This window comes from Merops nubicus, unplaced genomic scaffold (genome assembly GCF_000691845.1).
Source record: "Merops nubicus isolate BGI_N331 unplaced genomic scaffold, ASM69184v1 scaffold18031, whole genome shotgun sequence".
NCBI lineage: Eukaryota > Metazoa > Chordata > Aves > Coraciiformes > Meropidae > Merops > Merops nubicus.
Genome location: NW_008586431.1, coordinates 1 through 25,630, shown reverse-complemented (window position 1 = coordinate 25,630; position 25,630 = coordinate 1). Strand labels below are relative to the sequence as shown.

The 25,630-nt window shown below is 44.5% G+C and overlaps 1 protein-coding gene across 1 annotated transcript; it reads right to left on the bottom strand.

The window, feature by feature from the left end:
* Positions 1-340: 340 nt before the first annotated feature.
* MMEL1 (membrane metallo-endopeptidase-like 1) lies at positions 341-25,336 on the bottom strand. Its single transcript, XM_008948654.1, has 23 exons — positions 25,287-25,336; positions 24,994-25,157; positions 18,362-18,421; positions 17,374-17,535; positions 16,855-16,935; positions 16,300-16,395; positions 15,591-15,709; positions 13,898-13,963; positions 11,881-12,015; positions 11,201-11,290; positions 10,775-10,911; positions 10,206-10,299; positions 9,782-9,910; positions 9,406-9,504; positions 9,140-9,223; positions 8,794-8,897; positions 7,749-7,807; positions 5,880-5,999; positions 4,575-4,708; positions 3,999-4,064; positions 1,841-1,936; positions 848-924; positions 341-440 (listed from the first exon to the last, which is right to left on the bottom strand). Exons 1-23 carry the CDS (start codon positions 25,334-25,336, stop codon positions 341-343), a joined length of 2,322 nt encoding a protein of 773 aa, XP_008946902.1.
* Positions 25,337-25,630: the final 294 nt, after the last annotated feature.

Genomic DNA, 25,630 nt, shown 5'->3' with positions numbered 1-25,630 from the left:
GTCTCGAAGGTGGAGTTGTAAGAGAGATTAAAATCACTGTTCCTTTCTGGAAAACAGCTATAATAGTTGTCTGTTGGTTTTGTTTTTTATTTCAGGATTAGTCTCTAACCCTGGTGTGGTGTCTTCATAACAGTCAGAGTGTCCCTGGGATCAGTGGTGTCTGCTCTGGCACACGCCATGGTGTCCAGCACCGCCGGCCTGCCCTCCTCCTCCTGCCCCTCCAGGAGCTGCACGTCAGCCTTGCCTGGGGACTGCACGGCAGAACATCAGCCACACCACTGGCAGGAAGGGTCTGTGGTGTCCCTGGAGCATGTGTCGTCCTCAGCAGTGTCCTTTTTGGTTACCACACTCTGCACTTCTCTGCAGGGTGCATGGCTGTGCCTTTTTTACAGTGGAACACCTCTGAGAATGCTTCAAAGTTCTGCAAAGATCCCATCACCCTAAACAAAGAGAAGGAAATCACTTAGAGGGACACAGCACATGGAGGTTGTTGCTCTGGAAACCAGAAAGCCATGTTCATGAAGGGGTTTAGAGTCTCATAGCTCAGCTGGAGTCTCAGAATACAAGATAGCTTATGTGAGAAAAACAGAGATGCTAGAACGAGTAGAGTGGGCCTGGGTCCTGGTCCACTCTCTACAGATCAGCAAATTCAGCAGGCCAAGTACAGCAACAGCTCTTCAGCAGCATCCTACGAGCTGTGGGAGGAATCCTTTGGGACTGCAGTTGGTCTGGATGTACCTTGTCTGTAGAATACAGCAGCTGGCAACGAGCTGCTCTCTGTCTGGGCTGCACTTGTGCAATGGGGTGAACCAAGTAAGCAGTTAGTAAATCAGTTAGTGGGACCCACCTGTATTTCAGAGGGCTGTGAACATCTGTCTTTATTGACTGGCTGGCATATTCTGGTCTGTAGGAACCACACCAGACCTAGACAAGGAGGATTAATAATGGGTCAGTATTAAGGGGAATTCAGTTTTGGGACCTTCTCACTCTTTTTTTGAAATTGTTCCATAAAGCTGTCTCAGTTTGTTACAATGTAGTAGGGGAGTACAATTTATAAAGGAGGTGGAATAGATACAATTATTTAGTAATTAGGTTTTGTTTTATCAAGTTCTTGGATCAAAATCTGATGCTTTGGGATCAATACCCTAGCTCTTGATTTCACCCATGTGTTTCTGCAAATAGATGAGCTGAAGTACGAGTGTCTGGGGCACAACACTCAGTGTGTGGGCTGACTGCCAAATATTTGACCTACTGTTAAGTATTTGTTACTCTAAGAGTGTAAACACCCAGGCTGAGGGGTGAAATGCAGCTCAGCAAACACTTTCTCCACAGTGATAAAGTGGTAGAGAGGGAAATAAGCAGAATCTGTAGCAACATCTGTGATCAGAGTGTGTGTCCCTGTTTCAGGGCTGCTGCCTTGGTGTTCCTCAGGCATTCCATTTTCTCCAGCACATGTTAAAAAATGGATGAAACCTTGTGTGCATCAAAGGCAAAAGGAGTCTTCTCCTAAATGTCAGTGGAACCAGTACAGACATGAAATGGGTCCTTGAGTGTTTGCTGTCCCCTGTAAGTTGTTGCCTGACATGTCTTTATGTTGGTTTGCCCTGTTCCCCTGTATCCTCACTCCAGCAGGTTTCACTAGTACCCTCAGGGAAGTTACTGAAAGCTCTTTCCTCTAATCACTGAACTGTCTTCACTGTGTCTGGGGGACCTTCTGATGAGCACAGTCAATGCTGAATCACTGTCCAGGTGGAGCTTGGGATGGATTTTCTCCAACCTTTAAGACAACCTAATCCATACTTCCCAGCAGCATGTAGTGGCTGCATCTGAGTGTCCTTACCTGGGCAAAGTTGAGGAAGAAAAGCTGTTTGTGGGACAGATTCAGGCCAGGCAACTTTGGCTCCTTCCCTTCTTGTTCAAGCCATTTTAGGTAGGCCTAGAAATGATGGCAGATTCCATTCAGAGAATGTTTATGTACCCAACATGTACCTTCTATATTTTGGTAGTTTTTATCTTTCTAGTACAAATAGTACAGCTGATTTTATGGGGGGGGAAAAAAAAAAAAAGCTGTCATCATAACTATTGTGACTTTTCTAGGAAAAAAAAATGAAACACAAAGATGATTTGCATTCAGCTTAAGTACAGTAATCTCAGAACTGAAAACTGTCATAAACCAGAAAAAATACCAAAGTTTTAAAATGGTAGTTCCAGTTGGCCAGCTGACCTGCAGCTGCCACTGCCCCCAGACTGCTCCTGTGCTGCTGGTGTGGCAGTGTGACTGCTGACACCTTCCTGAGGTGTGACTGGTGGTCCCTGCAGTCAGTGACCCTACAGGGACCGAGTGGCCCCGGCTGCAGTTGGAAGTAAAATCATCAGCGTTCACTGACTTCTTCTACAGGGATTTGTACCTGGAAATAAAGTGTTAAATCTTCTCCAGCAGTTCTGTGGTGATGATTTTTCTCTCCTCAGGTAACTGCTCATAAAATAGCAGATAATAACCTTGCTCAATGTTAAACCCATTACCTGTTATTGTTTCATGTTAATTGGCCAATTTTCTTTTTTTAGGTATATTGACATAGTGGAGACAAGTTAATGTGTCCTCATGCTGCTTAATTCCAAACGTTCTATTACTTTATCCTCTTAGTTGCTGAGATAGTCCCAAAGCACACAAAGCAGAAGGTAGAGCTGAGGGGAAGAATGCACTCAGCACTGCAGAGCACCAGCAGACTCTCTGCAGGCAGTTCATGTCACACCACAGCTTTTGGAACCAAGGACACCTTCACCTGAACAAAGTAATTAATTTTTACAGTGTCCCTCAGAGTCAGAATTGTCAGGTTAGATTTCTGAAAATCCAGGATGTTCTTCTATAAACCCCCTGAACTGTGACCACATTGAAAACACCAGGGAGAAGAGGTTTTGCTGTGACACCTGTTAGGGTTATTTTTAGGAAGGAACATTCTGTGCTCACACCTGAGCTCCACCTGGGAAGAGCCTTAGTGCTGGTAACCACTGCCCTCCTCTTCATGGCAATGGGCTGTAGACCTGGAGGATTAAAGATCCTGGACTTCCCTTAGTCTGGAAGCCCCTGGCAGAGCAGGGGAGATAAGGCAAGGAGCAACAGTGTTGATAATGGATAAATCCATGCTGAACAAAACACTTTTTCAGCTAGAGCAGGGGGCTGGTGCTGTGAAAACTCAGCTGCATTTCTCTTGTTTTGAAATAACTGATGGGTTGAAGCAACTTTTCACCTTGGAAAGAGGCAGGCAGTTCTGAGATTATCAGGCCTTGCATTTTTGTTCTGCTTTCTAGATGCATGGAAAACAAATAGCAGCAAGGTAAAAGGGACTTCTTTGTGCTATTTTCCTAAAGCTTGTAAAACACACAAAGCAAGCAACAAAAGGAGCTGGGCTTTCAGAGACAGGTATTTTGGTAGATACAATCTGTATCCTCCTTGAGAAAGTGATGGTATTTCCATCTATTCTTTTCATGTCCTACCTAATGAGTCACTTGAGGGATCAAAGATGAAAACTGTTAGAGAAATAAACTTAGAGAAACTGTTGCTCTGCTTCATAATATCACCATTGTGGCCAAGAAATCAGTGCTCTGTTGCCACCTGACAAGCTGTCTGAGGTTGTCGCTGCCATTTTTAGAATTAAGAGCTTTAGAAAGAAGAAGTTGTGTCACCTTTTTCACAGCTAATTCTGTGCCTGTTGGTGCACGTTGCTCTTGTTTACCCAAGACAGAAGTACACAGTGTCAAGCACTGTAGTACATCAAAGTACAAGGAGGACAATTAGGTGGTCTCCTTGTGGGTGCAAGAGTGGCAGCAACCCTACAGTGTGACTGGATCTACAGGGACAAAGCTTCTAGGTAGATAACTGAGGCTCTGTGAGGTTTTGAATATGGTAATAATGTGCTAATTGTCAAATTTGATATGACAGAATAGGTAACCCCATTGCTGAGTCCCAGGGGTTCACTCACAGTGTATTTGGAAGTTACCTTGTAAGCCTGTCGGACTCCTCCATTATCTGCAATATTCTCTCCTAAAGTGCTTATTCCACTGACCTGTAACAGAAGAATCATTCATTTACTCTGCAGGCAGTGCCATCAACAGCCCCAGGAGCTGGAGCTGAAGCACAGTCATACATCACAGGCAGTTGTGTCTGGGGCAGAAGGAAGCCCTGACTTTGAGCTAGGACAAAGAAAGGAGGGAAGGGAAATAAAAAATGAAAAGGGTAAAAGCTGTAGATGGGAACAGACAGAACATGTAGGAATGTGACATGAACAGAGTATGGGCTGTATGGACACTGGCAGGGCTGCCAAAGGCACCTCCTGGGGTCTGTCAGCAGAGGCAGAGATGGGCCCATTCCCCACTAGCCCCATGGCACACAGATACACTGGCCTTCTAGGCTACAGCACTGTCCCCCATTTACCATAACCCTTGTATCTTACTTCCAGAACAATTAGCCTGTGCTATGTGAGGGTTTATTCTTGTCTTCTCTGGAGATTCTCCATCCACATTCCCTGTTTTTCTGTATAGAACAGCAGTGGCTGGGAGCAGTTGGTTTTACTCACGTTCTGTCCTCCCGCCAGCTCCCACGTGTAGTTCCCGTACTGATGAACCATGCAACGAGACTGCTCCTCAAAGTGCATAGCAGAGTAATTGCTCCACCAGTCAAACATGTTTCCATCCTTATCAAAGTTCCTGCCTGTAGGAAAACCCAAGAAAAAAGGGAAGTTTGGAGTGACAGTATGTTAGAGCAACTGTTCTCCCAGTGCAGCACCAGTTTCTTTTCAATGCAGGAGCCACACTTCCTCCCCTCTGTCCTCCTTTGATGTAAGATTCAGAAAGGGACATGGTTTAGTGGTGACCTGGCAGTGCTGGGTTAATGATTGGACTTGATGATCTTGAAGGTCTCTTCCAACCAAAACAATTCTGTGATTTATCAGAAAGGGTTTTGACCCAGTTAATTCTGCTTGGGCACAAGGGAACAGACAAGATCAGCTGTGATTCTTTCACCTCTGTTATTCCATGATGTTCTGTTCAGTCAGCAGCCCCGACTTCAGCTCTAACACTAAGTTTTATTTCAAATTGGATTATGCAGACATCATAGAACAAAACTTCCCTCAACCTCTGGGGTGTCTAAGGTGTTTATTCTGATTGCCCATGTGACAGAACTGGGGTTCAGAGGAATTAATTAGTTGGCCACAGCAGGAGAAGGCTGGAGTTGCAGTTGTGGTGTTTGTGTTCTCAGCTCTCTGGTTTGAGCACATTTTTCTTCACTATAGGTACAGATTTCTGAGGCTATATTGTGTGCTTATGTGTCATCCGCATAGGTTTAATTAACATTAAAAACACATTGAAAAAACTCCATATATAAAAAAAGACTGGCTTATAGTATGAGAAGTGAGTTTCTGCCCAGAATGATTTTACATAGCATTCTAGAAAGATCATAAAGTCAATTTGTTTCAAAGCTTGACATTGAAAAAAAGTCTCCTGTGATTTCAAGACACTACTGACAGCTCTTCTGTCCCACGAATGCAGTTCACAAGATTTCATTTCACTGTGGGAGCCAGTCTATCTGCTTGCATTGTATTTCTCCTCTGACAATGCTGTAAAGGTAACAGCTTTTCCTGAGAATTGTCATTGACTCCATGTAACTGTAACATCTGCTTACTGCCTCTGTGACCTGCTTAGTTCATGCAACACTCCCTGCAAAACGCTGAACAGAATGTTGTTAGTGCTTCTCTCCCTCCCCGGGAGCAGCCTGGCAGGTCTGTGGCCTGGCTGTACAGATGCTTCAGCCACAGCAGGGTGGAACTTTCATTTCTTAAATGAGTGCAGCTGAAAGAACAATAATTTCTCAGTAATCTGCTCACCGTTGTCGTCGAACCCGTGAGTAATTTCATGCCCAATAACCATCCCGATGCCGCCGAAGTTGAGGGCTTGGGGCTGGTGTTTGCTGAAGAAGGGGGGCTGCAGAATGCCAGCAGGAAAAACTGCAGAGAGGGGGGGAGAGAGGGAGATGCTGAGGCAGCTTCATTTCACACACTTTGCAGATTGTTCCCTGGCTTTACGCATCAGGAAGGAACATAAAGTGTAAAATGATTAGAAACAGCATTGTGCCTCCTCATGTGAAACTGTTCCTCTCTTGATAGAGGAAAATGGCAGGTTAATTAAGGTTTAATTTAGCACATCTGCAGCTACACTGTCTGCTTGTTTGAGACCCAAGTGTTGTTCCCATGTCAGTTCAGCCTCACTCAGTCCGTGGTGTCTGCTGCAGCAAGGCAAGTACACAATGTTTAGTAGAGACAGGTACAGTTTGCATTTTAGAGCCATTTCACAGGGGAACTAAAGGGTGTTTCATTGCTTTATTTCTGTTAAAGAAAGGTTAGCAATTGTATGCTGGTTACCAGGAACACTTGGTGTGTGAAACCTGCATGTGGAATTCCTGCAGAGCACCAAGTGCACGTGGATCCCACTCTGGGGGTTTGGGGGAGCAGTTGGAGTCTACTGGCAAAAATCTTCCCTAGGATCTGTGGGATTCAGCCTTCATCCCATCAGTGTCAGATGAAAAGATACACACTTCTAGAGGAATTAAGACTGCAAGCAATTAATTCTAATAAGATACTTTCTAAGAAGTGAGATATTGAAATTAAATAGCAAATATTTCATTTAGAGACAAAAACCTTTTTAACTATATAGAAGATTTTACCCATACCATGTTGGGGAGAAGGGTATATATGGCAGGCTGCAGTAAGGCAGAAGCAGGAAACTGAAAGTACTGTGGGAGATGATTTTCCTCAGTCTAGAGACAGGAAGAAATGGGATTGAACTGACACCTACACTAGTGTGGGCAGCTGTGCTCAGATTTTTGACTTGTATATTCATCTTCAAGTTGCTTAAGCCAGTTACTTCCATATGACTTATCAGGGCAGAGCTGCAGAGCAGCCAGTCTTCTTTAAGAGGTGAGGTGCCCACCTGGGAAGCTGCCTCCCAGCTGAGCACAATCCACATCAACCTGCTGGGGATCAGCAGGGGCCCTGAGCTTGGCCCCGGGGTGATAGCACCAGCAAGCTGAGGAGCACCCTGCTGGAGCTGAAGGACTGGCTGTGGCTTTTCATGCACCTGCAGGAAGAGGTGAGTGGAAGCTACATGAAGGGAAGATGGCTCTTTTTGATGAGGCTGGAGGGTTAACTGTGCACACTTTGGATGTTGCTGCTTCTAGCAGTTATCTGAGTTTTCCCTTGTGATGGTTGGTTGGGTTGGTTTCTGTTTCTGGCCTTTGACCTGTCAGCAGGATACTATTGCTGTCAGGCCTAAAAGTGGCATGGATTTGTCCTGTTATGGTATTTGGCAGTATTTGGGTAGTAGATCTTCCTGTCAGTCTGTGAATTTGAATAAGCACTACTTAGCAGCAGTTTTTGGGTTTCTCTCCCGTTTGGTGTGTTTATCAGGGATGTGGAACCATGAGTAGAAGCAGCCTGGGATACACTGTGAGCATCCTCTGCTCTCAGAGGCTGGCACTTGCACAGAACTGTCCCTGTCTCAGGGGTTCAGGCACAGGCTGTTCCTGTCACGGTGCTGAGCAGGGGGAGCTGGATACACACCAACAGAGGGACTCCTGGAAAGAACAGACGGTCTGCCTTGCCCAGGGCTGTAAGGGCACAGGCAGATCTGCCTCTGGACAGCAGAGAAGCAAAACCCAGTCAGGTCCCTGAGGCTGTGTCAGACCGTTGCACACCCACCTATCTGGTTCCGGTTGGGGGAGTAGAAGGCATTGACCACTGCAGCTCCAATTATCCATCTAGAAAGAAATGTTGCACCCAAAGTTAGTCATGGTTGTTTTTTTTACTTTTCCCAGACATTCTTTTAGTTGAATTATCATTGTTAGAAACCACAGGCTGTATGTAAGACTGAGGTGAGGAAGAAAGGTGCCATTGAATCCAGCTGTAAAGAAATACTAATACCAGAAGTAATTGGTGTCTCTTGTGGGGGCACCTCTCATCTAAAACAATGGCAAGTTACAGTGAGAAATGCTTTTGCTTTTGAGTGTTGAAGAGTCACATTGGGTGTCCAGCTCAGGAAGCAAACTGGACTATTAAGAGTTCAGATTGGCTAGCTCATAGCTCTGGAAATCAGGCCATATTCCAAGGCATTTGTTGCAGAACGTGCAAGCCAGGGCTTCTGGGATGTATCCATGTCATGGACTTGGCAGGAACTCCACTGCACTTGAAGGACTGGAGGGGTTGTCCTGGTCATGCTGGTGATGATGTTTGTGATGCCAACTGCCCACCCTGGAGCTGTTACTAACCATTTATGAGCATGCCACTTCTCTTTGGCTGTTTTAAGGCTGGCACTAGGTGAGGATGTGCCTAAGAGTGGAGAACTGTGGGGTAACAGCTGGGCTAAAGCAGGCTAAGACCCGAGACTTACTCAGGATGCATTCACAGAGTCAAAGAGGGGATCAGGAGGCAGCCAAACCTGCACCTGGAAGCTCCTGGGCAAATACATTTATACTTTACTAGGTGCAGTGTGAGGGAACTGCTTTTGTGTTAAGTGGTTTTGATGTAATATCTGAATGTGAAATAACTTGATGAGGGATTAGAGAGATTCTAAGAGAGCTAGATGAATTCCTACCCAAAAAGACAATGAACTACTTGCTTAATTCCAGGAAATAACTTGCAAGATCCCAGACAGAAGCATTCTGGGCTATCCACAGCATGTGACTTAAACATGATGAGTATTATTTCAGAATCTAGATTGTTTTTAGCATGCAACCTGGGAACTTACATGTCTTGGTCCACTCTCTCTCGAAGTTTTTTCAAGCTCTTTTGGGCTCCAGCTCTAAGGTTTTCCAGAATATTTTCAAAGTAACTGTATTCACTGAAGTTTAACTAAAGAAACAGAAATCAAAGTGTATTAGTAAGATGTGCAGGAAGAGGAATTCCTTGCAAATGTTTTGATTCCAAGGTATCACTTAGTAATTGCACTTGTTTATTGCATGCATTTATTTACAATGTTCAGCACAGTCAGTTTTGATTGCTGCCCTGTCGCTGGCATGAGAGCTGCACAGGGACTCCAAGGAGCAAGGAATTAAGTGTAGGCTTTTAGACTGAGGGGTGCACAGCACACTTACATTGGCATATTCCTGATCCAGTTTTTCATTCTGATCTTCCAAAACATAATCTGGGTAGCCGATCTGCTCCTTAATTGCCATTGCCTAGAAGAAAAGAGTTTCATGTTTCCTCTTAATTGTGGATTTTGTTAATGTGGTGGTTTTTTTCCAGTTTTTAATACATAGAATAGTTCCCCCTCTCTTGTAGAGGAACTGGGAATTGTGATGTTACAAGATTGAAAAGGTTTCATGGTCATGATGGAATACTGAAGTTCTTTGTCTCTGACCTTCTCACGGGCTTTCTCTTTAGATGCCTCGTCCATCCACTGTAGCTCATCCAAGGTCTCGATGAACACTGCACGAATCTTGTCTATTAAATCTCGGACCTACAAGACAGGCAGTAAGCAATGAATGATTTACTGTTCTTCCCAGGCACAGCTAAGGGGGGGGAAAGCCTCCTGCTGCAGGATGATGTCCCCAGACTCTATGCTCTAAAACATGGTACCCAGCTTTTCAAAGAGCATCGTAAATGAGGTTTTACACTTTCTGACCCTTGGCTGATGGGTGTCTTTAACAGCTGGAACAGGCTGGGAGGTCAGATGGTGGGGAATGGGCACTGCAGACACTGAGGCTGTGCAGTAGGAGGAAGGGTAAGCCACCTACCAGCTGCTTGCTCTGGCCAGCGAAGGCCTCCCTGACGTACATGGCCCCCACAGCACTCTCCATGTTGCTGTTGACGTAGCTCACGCACTCCCGCCAGCGCGCGTCCTCCAGCGTGGTCCCGTACAGAGCCTGCAGCACAAAGCCTGGGTCAGCCCTGCCCCCAGCCCTGCCCCCAGTCCTGCCCACACAGCTCTGCTGAAGCCTTCCCTCAAGAGGAGCTTAACCTCAGACACAGGTTTCCATTGCTGCGATTCCTGAGCTTAGGTTTGTTTGGGGATTACATGGCATAATGATGTCTTTGTGTTGACAAAGACTTGACTTGCTGACCGAGGGACTCTCCCAGTTCTGTGCAGAACCATTTCCTTGGGAAGAGAGGAAATACCAGTTCTGTGCAGAACCATTTCCTTGGGAAGAGAGGAAATACCTTCCTGTAGCTGGCCCGAGCGTCCTTGAAACGCCGACTCAGGCTGCTGACGCGATCGAGCACCAGTCGCCAGATGAGGTAGTTCTGGATGGTGCTGTGGGAAAGCAGAGCTGAGTTTAATCCCTGTGAAAGGCAACACCCGTGCAGGCAGACAAGGGGGATCTTAATTGTGAATGGAGGTAAGAAAGCAAATGGTTGCTGCCCATCATCAGTTCCATGGCATCTAGAGGTGCAGAGACATCCAGCCTGGGCACTCTGCCACCGTGTCTGGGCAGGGATTCATTGCTTATCTCTTCTCCCTCTAGACAGTAATGACAGCTAAGCCTGTGATGTGTGAGTTGTCTTGTTTAGTTTTTCTCCCCTCCAAACCTTTTCTGAGCAGGTGACACACCTAGTACCAGAGTATTTTGGGACCATAGGACCCTAGAAGACATTACCCATGTTTAACAGTGAAGTGGTGTAATTTTTCTCAGAGAAGCTCTGGCAGAACTAGCAAGTGGGCCCAGTAATTTACATTTCCACAAGACTTCCATGACTTTTTTGTCTTGGATACTCCTCAATTTCTTTACCTTGCTGAGTACTTGGAGATGATTGCTTTCAGCTCTTGCAGATAGGGTATGCCATATACAACAACCTCTTCCTCTGGGTCAACCTGGACGTTTACTGAAGACATGACACCTTGGATGAAGAAGGTCCAGTTAAACTCCTAGGCAGACAGAAAGACACAGACCAATGCCAAGTGTTTAAACTGCCTTAGTAACTGTCTGGGCTTTCTACAGTCTATGGAACTAAAGGAAGTTTAGTGATTTTTTTTTAATTTTTTTTTATTTTTTTTTGTAGAAAAAATGCATTTTAAGAGGTTCTGAAGACAAGATTAAGAATGGGAACAATTTTACATCTCTTTGTTGCATCACTGATGAATTCACAGTCCCGTTTCCAATAGGCATGGTAGTAAGAGGAGGCTGAAAGTATTAGACTGCTCATTAAACACTTACATTCAGTGCAAACTCTTCCTGTAGCTCTTTTAAGGTCATTTTGTTGTACAACAAGGTTACATCATGTCTTTCTTCTGCTGGAGTAGTTGCCTGAAGACATTCACAAGGTTATTACTAGAGTTAACTGACATGTCAATGGCTGAGATAGTATGGATGCTTGTGCACATATTCACATATTATTTGAGTGTATCTAAACCAGCCCATTTTGGAAAAGAAAGCTCTTCTGATGGTGTCCAATACTGCTTTCTGAATTTCAGCACAGGAGCTCAGATTCCCCCCTATTCAATAATGCTTCAGTAATAAGTTGATCCAAGCAGTTCCCTCTATCCTCTTTAAGCCCTTGGAGATTCTTAGGGTGCTGTAGACTTCTAAGAATGTAAGGGAGCTAGCCCTGGTGTTATCATAGCCTATGTTTAGCAGAAGATAGATTATTCTGCTTTAGGAGACTTCCAAAAATAAATATGTCTGGGACTAGAGCAGACACAGCAGCAGTGTATCCAGTAGACATAATTATATACCCAGAGGCTCTGATTTCTGAGCTGCTCACAGCACAAGTCTTCTTCCCCCTGCTCTCTCTTGGGCCACGGGCCTTCTGCTGTGTTGCACAAACCAGTGAGAGGTTCTCCCCCATCACTCCTTCCCCCCCAACAACCTGAGACATTCCTGGCTGCTGTACTCACGTTGGCAATCTCTGTTTCAAGCTCCATAACCTTTGCCATCTCCTCTTGGACAAAGGAATCATCTTTAGGCACATTCTTGTCTTCCCGGATCATTTTGGCAATGGTGACCATGAACTGCAGGTAAGCTTCCCTCACCTGCACACAAGGAACAGGACACGTGTGTAGCCTTGGGAGGAAAAGGTCTGTCTGTCATTTCTCACTCAGCAAAACGTTTTTTTCTTGTTATGTTTACAGTGTGCTGTGAAAGTTGTGCCCAGGGCTCACAGCCTCTGCCCTTGTTTCCAGTGCAACCCTCCCCACTCCATTTTCTCTTTTTTTCTACTATAACAGATACTGCTGCAGTACCCAGGACCTCAGTTCACCCTGGAATACCTTACAGTGTAGCTGCCAGTCTCAAAATACGTAGTAAAAGCAACATTTTCTGCTCCCCTGTGCAGTCCAACCCTCTGGCACTCTCAGTTGGAACTGTTACTTGTGCAAAGAGAGCTCTCTGCTCTGAGTTCTGCTGTGGGAACAGTGATCCCTGCTAGCCAAAACATCAGGGGGAGCATGGAAGGTTTAAGTTCTCTGGAAGCAATACCATAAATCTGCTAAACTCTGGTTTTGTTGTCTGAAGGAAAAGCTCTGTCTCAGGTGGTTCCCAGTGATACCTTTATTTCTCACAGGAGGGTATGACTGTGATTTATGCCTCAGAATGGACCTGGAAATGACATCTGGCTGCTGAGGGAGTACTGACCTCTGATACAGGAAAACTTAATACTACCTATTCCTCTTGCATGCTTTTCTTCCTCCATAGACCTTAGAAACCAGTTAAATACAGCAACTGTTGTGAAATTGAGTCTGGGCACTTACAGGATGATGATTTGTGTTTTTATGCTGAATGCTGAGGCCTTAATCAGGCCAGACTCCCACAGGCCTCAGCAGGAGTGTTGCCAAAAGAAGCTGGACTAAGCACAGGGGGAGTTTGGGTCATCAGTTTGGTTCATTGTCTGTGGGAACTGAGCTGTTAAATAGCAAATAAAAAGGGGTTGTGTCTCCTCCTTATTCATTAAGTTTAAAAACAAAGCTTTAGCCTTTCTTCTTTATAGCTTTAAATTAAAACTGTATTAAGCAGTATTGGTTTTCTTTTGCTAATTTAGGATAGTCTATGTACTCTACCTGATTTTAGTACCTCCTACAAGTCAACCTAAGTCTGACTTCCACGCAGTGCTGAGTAACTGTCCCTCTTCCCTGCTGTAACTGCTGCTGTAGAGGTGAAACTTGCAGAACCAAATCCTGGCTCCAGCAGCTGTCTGCAGTTCCCAACACAACAACACAGAGTTGGTGTGTGTCATGAGACAGATTAACAGAAGCTGGCAGTTTATAAAGGTGTCCAGAAGGTGTGGAAACAAGCTTGTAAAAACTTTACAGGACTCTATTTTAGGCTGTTTTTTATATATGAGAACATGGTAAAGTACATTAAAGTAAGAAGAAAGCTAGACCCACTGATGTTTTCATCTGTCTTTACAACCACCAGACAAAAGAGTCTACAATGCTGATTGTTGTCTCTCTGTATTCCCTTCCATTCGTGTTAGCAAAATTAGTTTGATGTTAGGCTGCAAGTACTCCTTGTTAGTGTGACATAACTGAGGAGAATAATGTACTAAAGCAATAGTTTCATCTTGGAAACAGAGAAATTATCTGGCTGTTTGCAGTAGCTTTCTGTGTCTTTAGAGAAACCCTCACACTTTTGCTCAGAGCTCTGGCAGAGGAAAGCAGCTAGAAAATACTCTCACAATGTTAAAGTAATTTTGGGGCAAGGGAGGAGTAAGTGGCAGCAGAATCTTACTAGCTCAGTATCTATTCCATTAGTACAGCTCTTGCTGCTCCGTGTAAAACACGTTATCACGTGGAGCAATGAATGTCAGGCTGATTATGTAACATGAAAATTTGTATATTTGAGTTTTCTAAAACACAGGTATAAGTAATAAAGGTGGTTTAGTAGCAAATAGTAAATAAATTTACAAGGAATACTTACTCTTTGATAGTTGCCCCCATTGAAGTAGTAATCCCTGGATGGCATTCCTAAACTTGGCTGGTCAATCTGAAGGAAATGATGCATTTCTTTAGTGATGAACAGGAACTGGAGTTGTCCTTGAAAGGCAACATGAAATGCTGCATGTGCTGTCCTTTCAGTGTTGGAAAAGACACTGGTACCCTCTTAAAAATAACCAGAGAACTTTTAGATTTCTAGGAGCTGGGGTGACATGGAAGGTACCACTCCTGTCTCTGGGTTTCTGCGTAAGGACAGGATGGATACTCAGTGTGGGTTATTAAGCAAAATCTTTCAGCAACCACTGAGATCCAAGAATAAATTTAAGTATCTTAGAAAAGAAGTTTCTTGAGGGCTGGACTTCATATACAGGTGTATGTGAGCAAACATTGAAATACTATTTACATTTTCCAAAACCAGTTTCCTGCTGTGTATTAAACCTCACCATCATTCTGCAAGTCACAGGCCTTTACAGCCCTTAAATGCTGTAAATCAGCAGAGCTCCACTGAGTTTTATTTCTTTACCTGAAACAAAAAAGTTATGCTGCCATAAAAGGTTTCCCAATAGGCCTCTGAGACAGATCTGCCACTTGGGGTACAGAACCACTGCAGATGTTTTGCCAGTATTGAGCAAGCCTGCTGACTTAGGGGAAGCTAATCTCACAGTGTAAGTAACTGCCTGCTAGGGTCCTGGCTTACAGCTGACTCCCTGAAGTATCTGCCTGCTAGGGTCCTGGCTTACAGCTGACTCCCTGCAGTGTTCCCTTACATAGATGATGTGCCTGCTGGAGTCCCGGTCATCGTTCCACACAAACAGGTCAATGAGGACACGTTTGTTAAACCTGGAGTTCAGTGTGGAGAGCTGCTCTTCCATGCTCCAGTTTGGCTCTAGGAGGTAAAAGGAAGATGCATGTCATTGATCAGTATGTGTCAGGACTGGCAAGCTGTGTATTGTGCAAGCTTCTTGCTGAAATTGTTTAGAACCAGACAGGACGTGAGGTGAGGATATCTACACAGGACATTCTTAGAGTGGCTAGGGATTCCTAGACTGTTCTTCCTGCCATATATGTCTTGGTGATAGAAAGTAATCAGTAAATGATTAATATATGTAAGTAATTGCCTATGCACAGTGTAAATCATATTGAAATACTATTTACATTTTCCAAAACCAGTTTCCTGCTGTGTATTAAACCTCACCATCATTCTGCAAGTCACAGGCCTTTACAGCCCTTAAATGCTGTAAATCAGCAGAGCTCCACTGAGTTTTATTTCTTTACCTGAAACAAAAAAGTTATGCTGCCATAAAAGGTTTCCCAATAGGCCTCTGAGACAGATCTGCCACTTGGGGTCTATTTACATTTTCCAAAACCAGTTTCCTGCTGTGTATTAAACCTCACCATCATTCTGCAAGTCACAGGCCTTTACAGCCCTTAAATGCTGTAAATCAGCAGAGCTCCACTGAGTTTTATTTCTTTACCTGAAACAAAAAAGTTATGCTGCCATAAAAGGTTTCCCAATAGGCCTCTGAGACAGATCTGCCACTTGGGGTACAGAACCACTGCAGATGTTTTGCCAGTATTGAGCAAGCCTGCTGACTTAGGGGAAGCTAATCTCACAGTGTAAGTAACTGCCTGCTAGGGTCCTGGCTTACAGCTGACTCCCTGCAGTGTTCCCTTACATAGATGATGTGCCTGCTGGAGTCCCGGTCATCGTTCCACACAAACAGGTCAATGAGGACACGTTTGTTAAACCTGGAGTTCAGTGTGGAGAGCTGCTCTTCCATGCTCCAGTTTGGCTCTAGGAGGTAAAAGGAAGATGCATGTCATTGATCAGTATGTGTCAGGACTGGCAAGCTGTGTATTGTGCAAGCTTCTTGCTGAAATTGTTTAGAACCAGACAGGACGTGAGGTGAGGATATCTACACAGGACATTCTTAGAGTGGCTGGGGATTCCTAGACTGTTCTTCCTGACCATATATATCTTGGGGATAGAAAGTAATCAGTACCTAATTAATATATATATAAGAAATTGCCTATGCACAGTGTAAATCTCCCTGACTTTGCCTAGTTAGGCAGGTTTGTTCCAAACCCCAATTAATATGCAAGCATTAGAACACAGCTATATTAGCTATGCTGCTTTTGTTTTCATTATTTGTATTGGTCTTTTAGGTCTCTAAATATCCAAAGTACACTGCTCACAAATAAGATCTTATCTGGGTATTAAATTGATCTAACTTATACAGGTCACTGCGTGCTAAATATGTATGATACCATGACTTCTTCATGAGGAAAACGTTTAAACAGAGGATCTAGTCCAATGACAGTGGCCTCCTTAGTGCAGCAGATAATTCTGACTTACCACTACAGAGCTCTCAGGCTCAGCATTACCTTTGGTCTTATTCCAGTCTGCAGAAGCCACTGGCCAGTCTCCAACCGTCGTTAAGGCCTCTAGCAGAGGCAATGAATCTCGTTGCTCTATAAGACCTGAGGGAGGAAAAACAAATACTATATTGTTTTCATAGAGGGGGGGAAAAAAGGAAGAAGAAAAGTAGGTATTGTGCCTAACGGTTTAAATCTGAAACTGAATTTGTCACAGCAGAAAATGAGATACCATGAAATCATCTGTCTCCTACATTACTCTTCAGAAAAGTAATCAAATTCTTCTGTTGACTTCAGTACTGCTCTTGACTGAATGGGTTTGGAGAGGATGAAATGGGACAGGATTTGCCTTCAGAAGGGAAGGCTTTGCATCGATACCAGAGGCAGGTATCCAACAGCTGTCCTTTCTACATCCCAGAATTTTGTATATTAAGCCTTAATGATGTACCCAGGGGTGTGAGGATTGGCTTTCCAGGGGAGGCAATGCAGATTAGCTAGATATTGGGTGGACTTTTGTCTGTCTGGTACCAAAGGAGAGATTCAGTGGAACAAGAAAAGACTCACTCTCATTCATGCATGACTTGTAGAGTATTTTAGCTTTCTGAAATGCTTCTCTGTCCCCTTGATCTGAAGTCTCCAGCACACCTGGGGAAGGAACCATTGTGGTGAGATTTTTTTTTTGCCTGGGAGAGCTTTGATCTTTTCTTAGAAATCACTGAGAATTCAGGGCTATGATAAATACTTGTTATTGTGGGCTTCACTTACTGTGGAACTCGAGTGCTCTTGAGCACTCTTAAGGAGCTATTAATGGAACAAGTGTCAGGACGAAGGACACGCATGCAGCTCCTCTTGCTCCTTTTGAAGTTAGTACCAAATCACCAATGGCTAATTTTGAGTGGGAACAGGATGTTCCCACAAAATGGGTACAGTAAGAGATGTAGAGATTAAAGGACTAGAGGAGGGGGGAAAAAAAATCACAATCAAAACTTCTCTGGAAGTTTATTTCTCTGTATAATGTGTAGTAAGTAACATCTGAAACTAAACAGCAGTGCATAGCCAAGGATAGGACAGCCTCATTCCTACCTTTTAGGATGATCTCCAGCTCGTCTCTCAGGATGTCAAAAATGCTGTATCTGGAGCTGGTTTCTGGGATAACGTGTCTGTTCAGCCAGCCCCCACAGGCATACTGGTAGAAATCCTTGCAAGGGTCAGCTCTTGGGTCCATGTTCTGAATTATTCGAGCAGCTAGATATCAAAATTGGAGAGTTGAATTCCATAGACTGCCCAGTCATCTCTGGGACTACCAAGAAGGCACCTTGTTTATGCTCCTTATAGTGGATAAGATTCATTCTCTTGTATTATGACCCAAAGGATCCTAATTTCTGATTAAAAATGCCCAGAAGCATTTGCCAGCAGAATGTGCACTGCAGCTGTACTCCTTACAGAGGGAGCTCTGAACAGCAGAGCAGTTCTCCCACAGCTCAGGGCCTTAGGAGTGAGCATCTGCCCAGGGCCCTACCTGGGGCCCCAGCTGAGGCTCCTACAGATGATATCAGTGTTTCCAGGGGGCAATGGGGAATGTCTGTGCTGGAGTCCTGCCTCTCTTGAGGTGTTCAAGGAGATCCCAAAAATAAGAAGATGAATAGCCCAATGTGTAGAATATATTATCTTTGAGAGAAAATCTGGTTTAAGGGGATTCTTATTATACTTCATAAATACAGACTATATTGGTTAATCCCCATCCTTCTGGCTCAGGCCAGAGCCAGGGAGCTGGTGACCACACTGGCAATTTTTGTGTACTACTTCCTCATAAATGATACTCCTGGTGACAAAGGATGTGTACAAGGGAGAAGGAAAGGGCTTTTTAGCTTGGTGTTCACACACAGAACTGAGGATGGCTGTACTCCCTGCCTTTGACAGTGTTAGCAATTAGTGTGTGTAGCCCAAGGGGAAATTTCTGTCCCTTTCAACTCTTCCAGTCTTAAAGCCTGAGCCACTGTTTATTTATGTTCAGTAGAATTAACACGTACAACATCACCTCTGCAATAACCATCCCAGTTGGGGTCGTTACCTGCTGTAACACATCCAGATGTGGTGCAGGTGTTGCCCGAATTGGTGCCATAGTGAGAGCCTGCAGGGAGAGGAGCAGGAGACACAGAGTTAGCTGCTTTGGAAGGGGATTGCTCCCAGGGTCACTTGCCAGCAGCCCAGCCTCACTGACAGTTCTGTCTAGTTTGGGAGCAAGTGAGTGAATATTAGTGCCAGTAAAAGGTATTGAGTGACAACCATGAAGAAATCTCTGATCTGCTGATTTAGGAGGAAAATTCACTGTAATCCTGCTCCCAGTAAGCTACAACAGTTGTGAATAGTGGGTTTTAACTCTCCTGGAAGAGTAAGGCCAGGGTTGTTTTTTATCTGCTAACTGCCTCCAGTTTTTCTGACATGCACTGAAAGAGATCCCCTTCTAGACTATCCACTGAGATGCTTTGAGCATCTGAGTTCTGTCATTGTCTTCAAAGTCACTGTGACTGAGAGGTTTAAACAGGGGGAAAAAAAGCCCAGAGCTGGATTTCTGCTCTCACACTGTTTTGAGTCACGAAGATCACATTGAGAAAAAGAAACTACCTTTACTTCTGTGTGTGTGGGGAGGGGAGCTGGCAACAGGCCTGAGCTGGGTCAAAATTTCAGCTATGCCCTTTAAGGTTACTCCATGCTGTTGTGAAATTCTTCCAGGGAAGAGATCCACAAAATGCCCATGCACTTTTAATGCATCAGTGGTGAGCAGAGAGTGAAACTGGACCAGTCCCCAGCTCTTGGTGGGAGACACCTACACACCCAGCCTGAGGAGTGGTCTTGGCCCTGGACATAAGAAAATGAATTTTGTTGTTTTATTTTCTCAATTGGGAAACTGGACTAGTATCTACTTATGTTAAATAGACAATTACTTGTTTCCAGGCTGGAAAACAAAACCTCGATGCCTTTACCCTCCAGCAGGATTAGCCCTGTTCTAAAACTTTGTCTTTTGATCCTTACACTAGGATGTCTGCAGAAAAGAGTTACTAAAAGAATTCCTTCCAACGAAAATAAGTGTTTTACATGAGAGCAAACAAGATTACAGTAATTCAGAGAGAAATAAAACAGTAGGGAAGAAAAGAGGGCTTTGAACTTCATCAGTGGAAGCAACATAGCAAGCCCCTGCTGTGACTGGGATGGAGTGTGCAGGGCTCAGCTGAGTGCCCTGGTGCTGTGTGGGGGCAGCTCTGCAGCAGAGAGCCCTGTGCCTTGGCACAGCCAGGTGCCCAGCACTCCCAGCAGGGATGGGCAAAAGATGTGTGACAAGGGCAAGCTTCATACACAGGGGTTTAGCCTTATTTTGGCACTGGATGAAGCCAAACCCAGTTTTTGCAGTTTCCTAAACTCTAATAATTTTTTAAGAAATAAACCTGAAAGCCCAGGGTACTTCCAAGAGGAGGGGGGATCCTTCTGGGGAAAGGATTCTGTTAGTTCAGAGGCATATGGAAATTTTCCATGAAGGAGAAATAGCAATGGCAAGGTGAGAGAGGGATCCCTGTACCACAAGTATGCTGCATTTCTCTCATCATTTCTCAGGCCAGACTCAGATGAAGCCTTTTTACTTTTAATCAAAGCTTCTCTCTTCACGATAACTTTCAACATCTAACTTCAGTTTCCAGAACCCAACTGCTTTCAACAAGACTCTAACTCCCCACGTTCAAAAGCCCTTGTGACTGTGAAAATGTAACTGAGCTCTATAAGCAGGGAAGCCAACTCCATCTGGAAACTGTGGCTGCCCACTCAGGGCTCTGAAACTCTGCCACAACCCAGATAATGAGAAATGGCTGGTGAGGGCTTCTCAGTTTACTTCCAAAAGTGGCTCCTTTGTTTTTATATCAATTATCTCTTTTATGCCTCAGTACCACTCCTGACAAAGAACCAAGCCAGCCTGACTCCGTATGAGATATGACCAACACTGCCCTGTTTTACTTAATATATTTGTTGGGTCTTTGCTTACTTAACTGAGTCTTAACTTTTCTTCAAATAACCAGAAACCAATGTAAAATGCACTTTCTGAAGTCTCAGCTAGGCAACTCTGCACTTCATTTTTTTCCAAACTACTTTGCTAAAAACAACTGTCCATGATTTCAGTATAAATATAGATGTTTCTACATTTATTTTTCCTCCCTGGTTAAATGTTGCTGCCAGGTTGTAATGACATAGACTCCTGCTTTGACATCTGTGGACAAAGACTGCTGCAGGTACAGATGTGGGAGGGACAGCTCAGGTTGATATTCTACAAAGCCTAACAGTTGAGATGAAACAAATGTCTAGCAGGGTTTGGATGGATGTGATAAGAAATTCCTGAAAGTAAAATCATGGGCTTGTGTTTGACAATGTAAGGCATGAAGATAGCGATTTGTAGCCCAGGAAAACTGGCACAGACTTCTCAGCTCTGAATCTCCTCTTCCCTGTGCTGCGTGGGAAGTGAGCACACCAGTGAAAGGCTCTGGTGGGGATCAGTACTGGTCTCTTCTGTCAAACTTCACCTTTTCTCTCTGTTAAAGTTAATCATGCCATTTTCCCACCTCTTTCTTCAGTGTACCTTTTAAAACTGACAAAGAAGGATGACAAAAGAACAGAAATGGGCCAGAAAGGCTTCATCATAGGAACTACTGTGTGTAGTACCAAGTTTTTTAATGGCTCTCAAAACTGAGGACCTCTGCAGTAGTACTCTTGTATTTACTTCATTAAAAAAAGTCACATTGTTGCTCTGCTGATAGTCCTGTAAGCAGAAAAGAACCCCTGAAGGCTTTCCTCACTTTGTCTGACAGAGCACCATCAGAGAACTGATGTGGGAAGGTAAGCTGTAATGGAGCTGAAGGAAATGGCCTTAGCTGTGGGACTGTTCCAAATGGAGGAAAATGAGGGAGCATAAGCACTCTGGACTGCTTCAGAGCTTAACTGCTCACCTGAAAAATGGCAGAGCTGGGCCATGCTTTAGACCCCACTGGATTCACTGCAGAGAATTCCATTGTCTTAATTTGACTTTACAAGAAGCCACTGGGCAGTTTGACAGCGAGTGGCCAGCAGCAGGCTGTAAGGGCAACTTCTGAGACCTGCAGAGCACTGTCACCCTCTCCAGCAGGTCATCTGGTGAACATCTACTTTAAAATACAAGCTGCTTTTCACAGCCTTACTGAGGTTCCATTTTTAGGCAATGAAAGCCAAGCAAATCGTTCCATCCAGTCCTGAAGCAGACAGTTTGTGTTCAGTGTTTTCCTGCTGGGCATTCTGGGCACCCCAGATGGCTGGGGATGGCACACACCAAAACAATCAGACCCACAGCTCTCATCAGGCAGGCAAGTGTGAGCTTCACCTCTCAGCACCTTCCCTGCTCCTCTCAGGTCTGGTCTGCAGGAGGGCTGTCAGCACTGCAGGCTGCCTTGTGGCTATTTATTGGAACGTTGTTTCCAACAAATAATGTAATTGCCAAATTTAGCTTTGGATCCTCTGGGGGCTGTCTGTACTAAGTGTCAGGGGTCTTCAAATGGACTCCATAACACAAGCATTTGTTTTCATTCAAGCTTTCCAATGGTTTCTTGCCTATAGTCTGTCAATAGGCATGACTGGGACAGAATTTCACAGGAGAATTGGTACACTGAGTCTTTTCCCACTCTTGCAGCCCTGCATGGCCTCTCACTTCACATCCATGTAACTCCATCTGAATGCAGTTGAGAAGAGTCTTACCACTTCCTTAAATTCTCCATCTGCTTTCAACAGAAGCCTCCTTAATGAACATTCATGAAGTCAAAGAAGGACCAGGCAGCAGTCTAGGAGACAGGCCAGATCTGAGCTACAGCCTTTTCTTGGTGTGGCAGTGACCAGCTCAGCTCTTGCCCCTGGTCAGCAGTTCTTGTGAATCAATTATTCAGGTTCCCATGAGCTGCATTCCCAGCACAGGAAATTCAGAGCACATCACTTGGCTCCTCGAAGTCTACTCCCAGAACAAGGTGTTTGTTAGTGAAGTGACTCTCTGTAGCCTGCCTAAGAGGAGAGTGCAGGAGCACACCCATGCCTTCCAGCAGCCTCTGCAGCAGATGTGAACAGTGACACCCTGCACACACGTTATCTCTGAGTCTTACTTCTGTGAAACCCAGCAAATGTGGAAGCCAAAAAGTGAATAAAATACCAATTCAGCTAACAACATGACTTCTGAGCGGTCGGGACCAGCAATTAGGCAAGATTTGTGTTGTAATGAAGTTGCCTGGAGAAGTCACTGACTGTGACTTGATGTGTCAGCTACAATAAGTGTTGAAATGTTCTTCAGGCTGTAACCTTTCCAACAAATTATGAGATTTGGAGTTAGTAAATATTTGTAGAACACAGCTGAGCGAGAGCTGTGAAAAGGCTGTAGAGATGTACGTGTGGGTGTGATGGAAAGATTGAGAGCATGGTGTATTCAGACTAAAGAAAGAAGTCACTTCAGGTCTGTCTGCTTCCCTTTCTGTCATTACCCAAATATTACTCAGTATTCTCACTATATTTTCTTTTAGCTTATTTAGATGAGGTTTTATAGGTATGACAACGTCTTTGGATGTCAAAAATCTCCAGACTGTTTCTAGAAGTCTGTAACTGCATGGCTGTGAGAGCTTTGCTGGTTTTGTCTGGGTGCACAGAGAGATGTTAATACTGGCTGTGATTTCTGTCACAGGCACTGCTGCTCTAACAGTGGCTCATCCGTGTGCCACGATGCTCTTGGGCAGGCTGTGGACAAGCAGAGTAAAAATATACTCACTGAACCACAAAGCCTGTGTATGCCTTCATACAGAACAAAGGGAGAAGGTAAAGCAGGCCAGGTAAGCTTTTAATAATCTGTTAGCTAAACAGAACAGTTTTTTTAGAAGCCTGTCTGGGTAGTGTCATCCTGATGGAGGAGGTACAAAGATGAAGTGGTGAATCTGAATCTGCTCTTAGTAAACGATCCAGCGTCCTGTACACATCTTAAAATTAACATTTGAATGAAATTAGAAATAAAAGCATCCCAAGGATGATGATCTTGGTTCTAGCACAAGAATGCTAGGTTGTGGGTTTTTTTTTCCTGTTGCTGTGTAGGGCCTGTGTTTGTTACTCAGCTTTCAGCAATATGTGCTTTTCACTTGCTGAGGCTAAGGAGCATTCAGCCTTTTGGCTGAGTGTTAGTGTGGGCCTAGGTGTAACCAAACCAGCACCAAGTGGGGTATTTAGACAAAACTTCTCAAGACAAAAATTGATCCAAGGAAAACATTCCCTGGTAGCCCTGGAAAGCTCAGGAATTTTTAATAAGGGAAACATTTTCAAGGAAAGTTTACTGGCTGATGTAAACCTGTAAAACATTTGAACTGCTTTCTCAGAGATAAGCTTTTCATCAAAGAAAGGTAACAATTAGTACGTGCTTTACATGCACAGACTCTTCCCATGGACCTGGATGAGACAACATTTGGGCAAATATTACTAATACTTCAATTCTGATTTGCCTGAACCCACAAAGCAAGATGTAGAGCAGATTTTCTCAATTCCTTTATGCATGCAAGCAACAAAATTCTGCATAGCTCCATTTTTTGATACAGAAACTCCTACACTAGGACCTGGCTCTGGGGAATTTCTTTCCTCCTGTCTCTTGAGCTAATATAAGCAATTTTCTGATGAGTATTATGAATACCAAATACTCTGAGTTTTCATCTAACAGTGGAACAAATGCTGGTTAACAGTTGCTGGTAGCAGAAGGAATAAGCAATAAAAAAAGCTTTCCTCATGAATTATTACTCAGTCTTGTGCAGTGTTTTACTTGCAAGTGCTGAGGAGTTCAGAGCAGGCAGGGGATGCAGAGACAGTGCCAGGGGGAGCAGTGCCTTGCCTCAGCTTTGCTATTCATCCTTCTTGGGTTTATTCTCCAGTGTTTCAGCAGAGCTCTGAACCCACGAGGCATTCATGGAAATGACAAACACGAGGCAGATGCTGCTACCAGTCATGCTGATGCTCCACAGGACTTTTACATGGGACATAGAGCGAGCTTGCTCTGCAGTTCATGTATTTCAGCAAAGCACCTCAAAGTGATGTGCCTCCTTGTCAGGTTCCTGGCAAGGGATTCGCATGAAAGTCACTGAACCAAATTTCACCTAGCGATCAAACTGCCTGTTTTGGTATTTTAAAAGTCTCCCTTTCCTCAGCAGCACACTGGCCTTATTAAAAAAAAATAATAAAAAGGCAAGCTTTCCCACTGTAAAAGCACTCTCAGCACTCTCTCTCCCCTTCAGATCTGCTGAGCAGCTGTACTTTATAACTCCTGGCAATAATCAGTTGGCTCAGGCGTCTATAAAATACGAAAACGTCAAGACTTAGACACAGACGGGCACAAACCTTCCCTTCTAAAACAGTGCAACTCTCTTTAACCCTTGTCTGAATTCAATAAAATGCAGAGAATTAATTAAACCCATAGAATTTTACATCACAACATCACATAATGGGAGAATTAAGTAAAATCTGACATAAATCCCCTCTGTGCGTGAGCTTGGAACAAAGCAGAGACAGCCGCGTCCCGCACAGAGGTGACCTCACCATCTCCATGCCTTTTTGTCTTCATCTAGCTCTGCAGAAGGACTTGTGTGCTGTTAGCAGAGGGAAGAGGAGAATTATTCACAGGTTCCTTACCTCTGCTGCTGGCATACAGGATCACCAGGGCGACCACTGCACAGGTCATGAGGAGCAGCAGGACAGCCAGACCGATTGCCACAAAGCTCCAGGATTTCTTCCCAGATTTGGTTGATTTTTCCACAATATCCATTTGACTTTCTGACTTCCCCATTATTGTAACTCTAAATTGAGGAGGGGAGGGTAAGAAAGAATTAACAGCACAGCTAAATCAGCATAGAGATAAATGCATGAAATGAGGGGGAAAGGAAGCAGAATAAAAGCAGAGACAGATAAAACTTCCAAATTATTACATGTATTTGTCCATTTGATTGTCCACTGATTTGCCAACCTCATTCTCCATCTCCTGTGCCTACCAGGTTGCCCACACTCGGGGTGTGCTGCTGGGGCTGCTCTGGGCTGTGCTACCCGAGGCTCTCGGGGCAGGGTCAGAGCTCCAGGAGCCTGCTCTGGCAAGTGGGGAAAAGTCTCATGACCAGGTTGGGCAACTCCTTTCTCCCGCACGGGGAAGGAGGGGGAAAAGTGCCTCCTTCCACTCCCCGCTTCGGCACGTCTCTTGCTGTTCGGAGGGATCGCTGTGGGCGCGGGCGGCTCCGCGGAGCTCCGTTAGCAGCAGGGTCGGCGGCCGGACCCCTCC